Here is a 12,217-nt window from a genome sequence, read left to right on the forward strand (position 1 = left end):
ACATGACTATTTCCTACACAAATAGCTGTGGTTAGGTGATCATCATCAATAGATCTGAGAAATACAATACATAATATTGTAAAATAATGTTATGCAGTACTTTTAGGACTCTTCTTCTTTAGGAAATTCACAGCTATTAAATGTCTATAAATGTTAGATTTTGTAGGGTCTGTGCTTTAAAAAAAAAAAAATTGCATTAAAAAAAGAAGTTAGAAGCACCAAAAACATAAATATCATAAATATCAAAAAATGAATGCCACGGCGTAGGGAACGAGGAGTCGAGGAGTACTCTCAAAGTGACAGTCAACAGCTGTAGACATTACTAAAATTTTAGTTGTGCTAGAAATGCTAAAAAAGGCTAACGTTTCAGAAGCACTCACAAAAAACTAAAAGTCAAAATGGAGTTAGACTGTTTGATCTCCTTGTAATTTTCCTTTTTTCCACTCTTTTTTTTCATAAGAAATGTATTTATTTATTTGTATTTATTTGCATATACTTTATCTGTCTTGGATTTGATCTGGTTCTGATTTGTTGAGCCTTCCATGTCTGTTTCTTGTTGAAAATGGACTTTGTGCCATGTTGTTGTGATCCAAAAAAACAAAACAAAACAAAACAGTGAATAATGTATTTTATGCAAGTTTTGTTATATAGTGTCTAATACATGGTAAATAAAAGGGGCTTACTAAAAAATACTGATATGATGCTGACGCGTCATGCTAACCTGTGTTGCGTCTCTATTTTTCCTAATTATTCACAACTTTTAATCTGTCCTCGCATCCCATGACCTAGGACTTGTAACATCTTGAAACTATCTTTTTCTTTGTTTACATGATGTTCTCAAAATATTAAATAAAATAACAAAATAAAATCTGTCTTTGGCAAAACTGTAGCCACTTCAAGAGCTGGGGCTGTAACATGACTGTTTCCTGACCACACAAATAACTGTGATTAGATCATCATCATCAACAGAGCTGAGAGACACAACACATGTGCTAATATTGTAAAATAATGTTGTGCACTACCTTTAGGACTTTTTAAATTTATTTATTTATTTTAATTAGAGAAAGTCATTCACAGCTATTACATGTCTGTAAATGTTATTTAGGGTCTGTGCTTCTGCAATAAAAAAAAATGAAGTTAGAAGCACCCATTACCAAAAAATGTAAATATCTTATATCAAATACTTTGACAGAGAATGGACTTGTTAGAGAAAAGACCTGCATGTTCTTTCACAATTCTGAACTTGTCAGATCTGCATGTTTTCATAATTCTGGGCAAGACACCTATTGTCAAATGTGAGTATGTAGTGAAAGGTATTCATATTTGAAAAAGCAGAACAATCAATCACTTTTAAAGATTCTTGTGTTAACAGGTTTCTGGGTCTGGGGGTGTGCAGAGCCATTGAGAACGATTGCATGTGTAATAATGACCCTTTGAGAAAATTTGAAGAATGAAATAAGAATTAAGAAGTGGATGCTCTGAGACTTTCTGCAATAACAGCAGTTTCCAGTAAGTTATATCAGAAACAACACCCTCTAGTCTAGGCTATATGTGCATAATCTGCTCCATTGAAAAAAAGGTGCTTTTCAAAAAAAAATAAATAAAAAAATTCAAAAGCAATTATAAAAACTAAAATTCAAAATGGAGTCAAACGGTTTGATGTCCTTGTAATACAGGTGCATCTCGATAAATTAGAATGTCGTGAAAAAGTTCATTTTTTCTTGTAACTTATTTCAAAAAGTGAAACTTTCTTATATTTTAGATTCATTACATGTAAAGTAAAACTTTTCAAAAGTTTTTTTTTGTTTTAATTTTGATGATTAGAGCTTACAGCTCATGAAAATCAAAAATCAGTATCTCAAAATATTAGAATATTTACATTTGAGTTTGAATAAATGATCATCCATACAGTATAAATTCTGGGTATCTCTTGTTCTTTGAAACCACAATAATGGGGAAGACTGCTGACTTGGCAATGATCCAGAAGACGAACATTGATGCCCTCCACAAAGAGAGTAAGTCACAGAAGGTCATTACTGAAAGGTGTGGCTGTTTACAGAGTGCTGTATCAAAGCATATTAAATGCAAAGTTGACTGGAAGGAAGAATTTGGGTAGAAAAAGGTGCACAAGCAACAGGGATGACTGCAAGCTTGAGAATACAGTCAAAGCCGATTCAAACACTTGTGAGAGCTTCACAAGGAGTGGACTGAAGCTGGAGTCAGTGCATCAAGAGTCACCACGCTCAGACGTCTTCAGGAAAAGGGCTACCAAGCCACTTCTGAACCAGAGACAACGTCAGAAGCATCTTAACTGGGCTGTGGAGAAAAAGAACTGACTGTTGCTCAGTGGTCCAAAGTCCTCTTTTCAGATGAAAGTAAATTTTGCATTTCATTTGGAAATCAAGGTCCCAGAGTTTGGAGGAAGAGTGGAGAGGCACAGAATCCATGTTGCTTGAAGTCGTGTGAAGTTTCCACAGTCAGTGATGATTTGGGCTGCCATGTCATCTGCTGGTGTTTGTCCACTGTGTTTTCTGATGTCCACAGTCAATGCAGCCGTATACCAGGAAATTCTGCTTCTGCTGACAAGCTTTATGGAGATGCTGATTTCATTTTCCAGCAGGACTTGGCATCTGCCCACACTGCCAAAAGCACCAAAAGCTGGTTCAATGACCATGGTGTTACTGTGCTTGATTGGCCAGCAAACTCGCCTGACCTGAACCCCATGTATTGTCAAGAGGAAGATGAGAGACACCAGACCCAACAATGCAGATGAGCTGAAGGCCACTGTCAAAGAAACCTGGGCTCTCATACCACCTCAGCAGTGCCACAAACTGATCACCTCCATGCCACGTCGAATTGAGGCAGTAATTAAAGCAAAAGGAGCCCCTACCAAGTATTGAGTACATATACAGTAAATGAACATACTTTCCAGAAGGCCAACAATTCACTAAAAACGTTTTTTTTTATTGGTTTTATGAAGTATTCTAATTTGTTGAGATTGGTGGGTTTTTGTTAAATTGAGCCCAAACTTTTCGAGGACATTCTAATTTATTTATTTTGTCAAACCTAAATCGAGCTCCGTACAAAGGAAAATAAAAAAAAGTTCCCCATCTGCAATAATGTGAAAAAGGGCACATAAATGCCAGAATGTAAAATGTTTATTTTATGCATTTAAATATTATTTCATTTTCGTACTTTACAAATTACAAAGTACAGCTGCACTGTGCTCACATTTAGCCTACCTGTGCATTAAATTACAAAAAAAAAAAAAACTTTTTTTACATAGGCTCCCAGTCGACACGTGAGGTCACGCGATGATCACAGTGATATCACACCATTCTCATACGGTGATCTTCACAGTGTGAGTAATATATGAGCTCATTGTGAATTCAAAATGTTGAGCGGGTTGAGAGGAGGCAGCTCAAATATCAGTCACCGGGGGGACATTCTACTTCCTGTTTCTCAACACTATCACAGAGATATCACAGTGCTCTCACATGATGAGCTCATGAGTGCATGCCCAGCTAACAGATTTCTGTTATAAGATACAAATGAAACATACGTTACCATCATGGTGAGTAGTGTTTGCTTTAGTTGTGCTCTTGACCCTTGATTTTATAAGATTATATTTTTTTGGACTGCTGTAACTATATTTGTAAAGCACATTTGTTATGGCAAGGAAAACTAAAAAGAGACTGCAACCAGGTGACATTGGTTTGTTATTGATGATTACAACACAGTCACCAAGATTCAATATACAGTCTTCTTAGCGTTGTGATTGATTATACAGTATAAAGCCCAGTAGTCTCATAATCAGTTATGAAGGATTATAGAAGCGTAAGTCACAAACATTATTAGCTACTGTGCTGTTTAAACACAAAGAGAAACATCAAGAATCAGTGTATGAATCTCAACAATGGTGACAGTCAAAAGCTTCATGCTGCAGTGCATGCTGGGTATCTAGTCTCTGTGCAGTGGGTGCACTTTGACCTCACATTAGTATGAGCACACAGTGAGGGCGCTGTGAGGTTACACTTTTAGCTCACGGTTACCTCACATTGTGACCTCATCACGAGTATCCTGTGAGATCATGGTGACATCACTGTGAGATCAAATTGTTGACTGGGCTATCATCTTGCGCCTTATGTGATCTCGAATTGCAGAATATTTCAGTACATGCATTTGAGAAACTTTCTTAAATGTGATGCATGTATACATGCAAGCGGTTTTGCAGCTTTAATCGCAATGTTGGTAATTTCATGATTTAACTGACGATGTATGCTCGTATAGTTTCTTGTTTCTTGTGTGGGTTATTTATGATGAAGTGAGAGCGTGCGCCTCATATTCGCGTACAGTGAAGAGCGTGCGCCGTGAGCACAGTAAAACCTCTGAAAGAACAGGAAAGTTTGTTTTACTGACATATCAACATGTCATCAGACCGCAGTTGACTGTTGTTCTACTGAAGCTCATTTGGCACCTGTACCTTTTCCGCGCTCGTTTGACTCACGCCTGGTGCTGAGGGCAAGCTGAAGTGCGCGTCTGAAAATCTCCCGTTTTCACATAATGATTTCGGCAAAATGGCGCCCCCTATGTGCGGCGTTCCTATGCACTGCATATACTGCATACCCCGTTTTTGCGCCACTGCCTCCACTAGTGCTGCCTCAAAATAACCCAGGATGAGATGCTTTCCTGCATTCTCTGTTTCCAAGGACTTGATTTTTTCAAATAGGTCTGTTGAATGCTTGCCCACTGTGAACACTCTTTTTCCTTCATATTTGTAGTTCTCCTAATAAGCTACTAACAGCTTCACAATCCTTATCACTTAATTTCATTGGTACTTCTCATGGTGTGTTTTAGTGTGTCATCAGTTTTTCATGGTCTTTACATTTATTTTTACCCACAGAGGGCCCAAAAACCACTGCTTATGTCTTACTCTCATTTAAATGTAGAAAGTTTAGAAATCCAAGACGTTATACCAGCTAGACATGCAAGCAAGGTTTCTTGTCTCTATGATAATAAAATCAGTGCAGGACAGCTAATAAAAATAATGGAAAGATCAAAAAAGATATAAAAGGTGGCATGTACAGTAATGCTGGGGAGTGGAATAATTGGGCCTAGGTTGTGTATCGAAATAAATGCACATATATCATATAAATTTAGATACAGTAGAAGACCAGTCACTGTGGAATAATACCTACTTTTACCACAAGAGGGTGTGTTGGTGTGTGTTTTTCATACAAATCCACAGGGGGTTTTAAACTCAATCACATGTATTAGTCTTGTGTGTATGTTAGGAGAACGTGTGTGTTTTGTAATGTAGTCTTTGCCCTTTACTTGCAGAAATTGTGCACTGTCTTCACTTAGACTTGTGCCCTGTGAATACACACACACACACACACACACACACACACTCACTCACACACACACTCTCTCTCTCTTAATGTAGAAGAGCTGAGCAGTGGTGTGGTTTACAGGTTGTGTGTGTCTGTAAAGCCTGTTGCAATGATAAGTGATGTATCTCTATCAGATCTGCCCTCTTATGCAATATAATTCTCCACACCAATTAAACACATGCAGTTTTCCATTTGGAGTTATAAGCACGTGGAACATTTATTTAAAGGAACAGAAGTCACGTTGTTTGTAGTGTCTCACAATCACTTGAAGGGAAATTAATATCTGTTTTAAATAGATAAGCTTACACTCTGGATTTTTAAAATGCATTACGCAGAAAACATCACAACAACACTCATTCTCGAAATAAATGTGTATCTGTGTGTGTTGCCACGCAATGACTCATAACACATATCTGTTATGCGGGTTATCTGAGAGCTCAAGCACATTAATGATGCTGGCACATAATGGTGAAGATACTTCATAAGCTTCCAGGAGACAGAGGGGGGTCAAAATAAGATCAGCTGACAAAACTGCACATGGACACACATGCTCTTCAAGCTGGTGTTTAAACAAAATAAACAGTCTTGTTCCAATCACTCCTAGAATCATAATATAAAGACTTATATAGCCAAATTTTTAATAATTTAATGTATAATACAGCTTAAAAGGTGTTCATGGATGGACTATGATTGTATGAGGCACCAGCTTCTTTCTTTCTTTCTTTCTTTCTGGTATGCATCAAAAAAAGTCTTTGGACTTTACATTGCACACATGTAATTAGAATTTTAATTTCTTATAATTACTTTTTATCTCAAAAACATACATCTGAAATGCTAACAATTTCTACAATATCATACAATATAATCATTAATTATGTAACATTAATCATAAATAAACTCTGAGTTTAAACTTTGGAGTTTCCAAAGCTGATATGTGGGGAAGAGTGTGGCGACATTTGCAGCAGCTGAAAAAACCAGCAGCAGAAAGAACGAGAACAAGCAGGATTAAAGGATCAGTGGAGGGGTGCAGAAGCCTCCTGTCACCACCAGCACAAGCACATCTCCTCCCTCTCGTCCTGTTAGACTCTCGTCCTTTGGCTGTGTTTGTTTAGCTATAAATATCTAACAGCCGTCAGCGTGACACCAGCACACACTGAGAAAAATTAGCATGATTACAACTAGAATAAAAGGATATCTTTTAATTAGTGCGTGATCAGTAAGAGAAATAAAGTGAGAGATAGAAAGAAACAGAGATATTGATGCATTCGAACAAGACAGTGTGTCCTCCTGACGATGACATTTTTGGCACAAAGTCACAGACAGCATGTACCAGAGTCACAGCACAGCTTCACCCTTCTGTTCTTTCTGAAGCACTCTGTTTTACTGACGACCTCTTCTAATGTGATTTCTTATAGACGTGACTTGTTTTTCATCCATCAGAAAATCTCAGCTTCCATTATTTTTTATTTCAGAATTCAATAACTCTGTTCTTTTCTTTTCTGTTCTCTTTTAATTAACACATTGCAAAAATGGCCAGGATTTGTTGCAGTAAAATATAATAAATTGAGTGCAGACTAGGTCATTTTCCCTCATAATATACAACTTTAAAAACAAAAACAACCAGACTGATAATGCTGGAACATCTAAACTGAGTTGAAGTCTTTTAAGCATTGCTATGAAGAACAAACTGATGAGACTGGCAGAGATGCCAAAGCACTGTCCGTTCTGACCATTACCCGACTGCCTCTTCACATTCCATTCCTCCCCTCTTTTCATTTCTCATCCCACACCTGCGAGAACTGATTATAATATTACAGAACATACACGCAGTCCTTGTTTGTATGCTTACATGATCTATGCGCAAAACAATGTAATATAAATGGACAAAATTATTCTTGTAATCAGGGGCATTTAAAAAGTTTGTCCAGTGAAAAGCTCTCTAGAAGCCTGATTTATACGTTGAGGGTCATATCGGATTTGGCAGGAAATTCTTTTTCATTTCGTTCATTCTATCGTGTTTACTTTATGTCCATAAACATATGACGAAATATTACGTCATTTGTTCAGACAACATATGCTATTTTTCAGCTATTTGCCTTTGAGTGACTTTCTCATTACTGTTTGCGGGTCTTTGGCCTAAATACCTCAAACCATCAGATTCATCCGCGCCGAACAGCGGGGTGCGTTAAGCTGAAGACTGATTTCATTGGCCAAATGAATCATGCAGTCATTTGTCAAGAAAAGTTCAGACTTAAAGTGATAGTTCACCCAAAAATGAAAATTTTGTCATTAATTCCTCACCCTCATGTCGATACAAACCTGTAAGGCCTTCGTTTATCTTCCAAACACAAATTACGATATTTTCGATGAATTTTGAGAACTCTCCCTGCTGAAAAAAACAATAGAACCCTGCCCAAAACACAATAGAAAATGTAATGGTTTTAATGGTTATAATGGGAATTGTATTGGTTTTAATGGAAACTATAATGGTGTCGACTGGTATGTGATGGATTCTATTGGTGGGATGTTAAATCCTATTGGAAAAATGCCCAAAACACACTACAAAAAGGAATTTTGTAATAGTTTTACTTGAAAAAGCTAATGGTTCATAATGGTATTTTAATGGAAACCACTGGAATTTCTGTGATGGTTTTCATTGGGCTTCTATTGTTTTTTTTTTTTTTTAGCAGGGCTCTGACCCTCCCATAGACAGCAAGGGAACTACCACGATCAAGGCTCAGAAATGTAGCAAGGAGATCGTTAAAAATAATCCACGTGACATCAGTGGTTCAACCGTAATTTTATGAAGCTACAGGATTAGTTTTTGTGTGCAAGAAAACATATTCATCTCCTTCGCGTCACCCAATAGCGCCAATTTGGAGAGTATCACACATGTAAACAACGTATGCTGTTCTTTGTCAGCAGCACCGTATGGGATACGCTGTTTACAATGTTTACACTTTGATCTGAATGTAAATGAAGTGTGTAAATATGTTGCATACATTGTTTACGTATGTGATACTCTTCAAAATGGCGCTACAGGGTGACGCAGAGGAAACTAATTGTTGAATAAAGTCATTATTTTTGTTTTCTTTGCGCACAAAAAGTATTCTCATAGCTTCATAAAATTACGGTTGAACCACTGATGTGACATGGATTATTTTAACAATGTCCTTGCTATGTTTCTGAGCCTTGATCGTGTCTATGGAGGGTCAGAGAGCTCTCGGGAATTCATCAAAACGATCTTAATTTGTGTGAAGATGAAGGAAGGTCTTACAAGTTTGGAACGACATGAGGGTGAGTAATTAATGACAGAATTTTCATTTTTGGGTGAACTATCCCTTTAATGGATTCAGTTCAGAGTTAAAAAAAATATGATGGATGGATCCGATCATGACAAACAGTTTCCATCAAGATAGGAGCCTATTTGTTTAGCGTTGTGTAGGCAATCAGAAGAACTGGTTTGGGGGGAAAAAAAATATCACGCCATCTCCACAAGTAACATGCAATTTTATGTTTTGGCCACAGATGGCGACAGAAGTAGTGCACCTTTAAAGAAGAAAGAAGTGTAATGCTAATAAATTGATGGTAGCTGTGGATCTCTTTTCCTGATGAATGTTGCCATTCTGTTATATTTCAGGAAAAATAGCATCTGTTGCTCCCAGAGTCTTTCTTTCATTAATAGTAATAACAGCAAAAACAAAACTGATTTTATACTGATAAACCTTTATTGAAGTGATTAAGGTAAATGGCAATAAATCCAACAACAAATACCAACTGTCAAATAGTGCAATTAAATAGTGCAATTCTTATTTGTTAAATAACAAAAATAAAAGTTTATCTCTTTTACTAAACATTCATTTTTTTTGCATAACCTAATCATGTTAAAAACATCAACATGAGGTCAAAAATTGAACCTACATTTATGCACATTCGATTAATGTCAACCGAACAAAAAGAGTTGTGTTTTTAACATACTCAATACAAAACAAGCAAGTACTATTTACAACTCAAATTCACTATACATAGCATTATTCTTATTGTCAAGATCATTATCAGGACCATCAGCTTTCTTATTCCCATCATGAACATCATTTCATCATTTGAAATTTCACTCACTGCACATGCTGTTTGACTATCCCTAAAAACCTCTTTCTACTTGCTTACCCCCTCCGTCTTATCCTGCCTCTTGTCTCATTATTTAATAAAGTCCATACAGTCTTTGACTCATATTTGTCTTTATGCTTTTCAGCCTCTCTGGGCCTCCTGGGACATGGATCGGCCCAGGGCTCTGGGTGCTTTGGCAAACTCCATTCGCATGGGTTTGACGGGCGGCAGGTCTCTGGTGATTTGTTCCACTGGTCTCTTGTCTGGACAGGCTCCGTCGGGAATCCTGGCGGGAGGCAGATCTTGCAGGGTGTGTGGGGCTCCGCGGCCCAGGCGGATGCCCAGTTCAGCAGGCTTGAAGATGGGCAGGGGCAGGCTGTTCCTGTAGGGTAAGAGCTGGTGCTCCCTTACACCTGTGTCCACAGTGCCCACTCTGACAACACCTGATGGGCAGGACTGATTCAGAGGACGCGCCTGCCAGTAACGGGACAGGGACTCCCGGCGCGAGTCATCTGACATCAGCATCGATTGGCTGGAGAGAGAGAAAAATTGAGAATTATGAATGAAAGTTTTGACATTTAATTATGTGTTTAACCTTTTTTTATTACTATATTATAATAATAAATATTAATTCAGTAAAAACATCTACAGATGCTTAAATCCCGATAAACTGAACTGCATACAGTATTAAGATTTTGCTGCTCACCCAGACAAAAAAATATTAATTAAGCAATGTGTTTTAATGTTATATTTATTTAAAAATAAATCATAATTAAATCTGTTTTAAAAGATTTAGAATGCTATAACAGAGATCCTTGGCATTCAATAAATTCTAAATAAATAAATAGCTTCCATCTAGTTGTATGTATGTGAATGCACTCACCGATCCTCAGGCTGAGTCTTCATATTGATGCTGCGCCAGTTCGCGTTGTAACTCTCCTTCTTATTTGGATTTTCCTCCCTCACACTGCAGCTGAGCTCGGCTCCAACCACACATCCACCTTTCTTCTCCAGGACCGTGCACATCTGCATCTTCAACTTCTGTTTGTGAGCGGCTTAAAAACTTAAATCACAGTCAATGATCTTAACTGTTTTACAACACCGTTTTGAAGATTTGTAATTTTCTTTGCTTTTTTTCTCTTTTCTTTTTCTTGGAGGACTCGACTGTCCGTCTCCTGCTCTGTCTGGTCGGATCTGTCTGCCGGAGCATGTGTCAGACTTTTATACAGCTCTGCTGCTATTTCTGGCTGATGGAATCACTCCGTACTTTGTCTGCAGTGACAACACCCGACACTCACACACCCACATATCAAAACATTCACACACACACTGGAGCACAGCACAGGAACACGCACATAAGACCTAAGAAATCCCCAGCAACTCACATTTCCATGGCACATTCCAAACATATCTATCTGTCTGTCTGTCCGTCCGTCTGTCCACTTGTATGTAAGCTCTATAATCAGATTTGTCTTAAAATTTTTTCTTTAGTTATTATCTGAATGGATTCTGTTGCTGATGCTCAAATGTTTGATCTCATTGTATCAGCATGACATTTGTTCCTCCACGGGCCTATTAACAGACATCAAAAGGCTTTCAATGGAAAGTAAACAGTGCTCGGATCTGGAACCAGACAGGAGATTATAAACATGTGGCAGCAACTGTTCTGTACTAATCTTCTTTTGCAAATATAATCCCTTAAAAAAACATTGTTTAAATATCACATAAAAGAAGAAGAAGAAAAAAGACTATGCTGCTGTATTTAAACATATGTTGTTGCAAAGCTGTAAAAAACTACCACTGGTTACTAATCAATAACTTAAAATATTTCAATACTTAACTTTTTTTTTTTTTACTCTCAAACAAGCGCTATAAAATAGTTAATATGGAAAAGCATGGTCATAGCGTGTGTTCAGTGACAGACCAAGTGAGCGCTGGCGCTGTATTCACTCATCAGATGAATATAGTGCTGTGTGGACAGAGGTTGTGGACAGTCATATTCTCATGTTACACATACATTCTGTCCCCTGTCTGTCATTGACTGCTCTCTCAGTGACGCACTGGGCGATTACAGGAACTGATCTCACCCTTGTGCCGTCCCTCTCCTGCAGTGTGGCCACTCAGCACACTATGGTATGGAAATGTAGCACCATGTAGAGTTACACAAGCATGAGAACCAGGAAATGTCACGTCACTCCAGTAATAAAGCTGGTTCTGTAGATTATGACATGCACACAAAATGTCATGCATGTTCATACACTATCCACAAAAAGTATTAAGCAATACTTAAATGAATGTCATTGCATTACATTACAAATGAGCGAAGTAACATTTATTTTAAAACACAATTCTTTTTATGTATGGTTCAATAAATAAATAAGAAATTAGGATTTTTATATGGTAGTATACAGTAGTAATTAAACATTTTTATAAGGTTGTATAGGCCTAGTGTCCCTGAAAAGTAGTGTAAATACTTTTCAGAGACACAACATACTACCTTATAAAAATGTCCACAGAATCAAAATTGCAAAAATTTGTACTAATTGTATTTTTTCTTTGTATTTGTTTTTTCATGAACATACTAAAAATCATATAGCGTATGTATTAATAAATATAAAAATCTTATCGATAGACAAATATATAAAGAAGAAATTCAAAGACTTTTTTTTTTTTTTTACAAACCCAGTTATGAACAGAAACAAGAACAGGCAACTATG

At 37.2% G+C, this 12,217-nt stretch overlaps 1 protein-coding gene across 1 annotated transcript; it reads right to left on the minus strand.

The window, feature by feature from the left end:
- Positions 1 to 9,099: 9,099 nt before the first annotated feature.
- Positions 9,100 to 10,706, minus strand: tcap (titin-cap (telethonin)). The gene is made up of 2 exons (XM_058770785.1): positions 10,384 to 10,706; positions 9,100 to 10,032 (listed from the first exon to the last, which is right to left on the minus strand). The coding sequence occupies exons 1-2, from the start codon at positions 10,530 to 10,532 to the stop codon at positions 9,642 to 9,644; spliced, it is 540 nt and encodes a 179-aa protein (XP_058626768.1). The 5' UTR covers positions 10,533 to 10,706; the 3' UTR covers positions 9,100 to 9,641.
- Between the last annotated feature and the right edge of the window lie 1,511 nt (positions 10,707 to 12,217).

The sequence above is a fragment of the Onychostoma macrolepis genome, chromosome 03, assembly GCF_012432095.1.
Source record: "Onychostoma macrolepis isolate SWU-2019 chromosome 03, ASM1243209v1, whole genome shotgun sequence".
Taxonomy (NCBI): domain Eukaryota; kingdom Metazoa; phylum Chordata; class Actinopteri; order Cypriniformes; family Cyprinidae; genus Onychostoma; species Onychostoma macrolepis.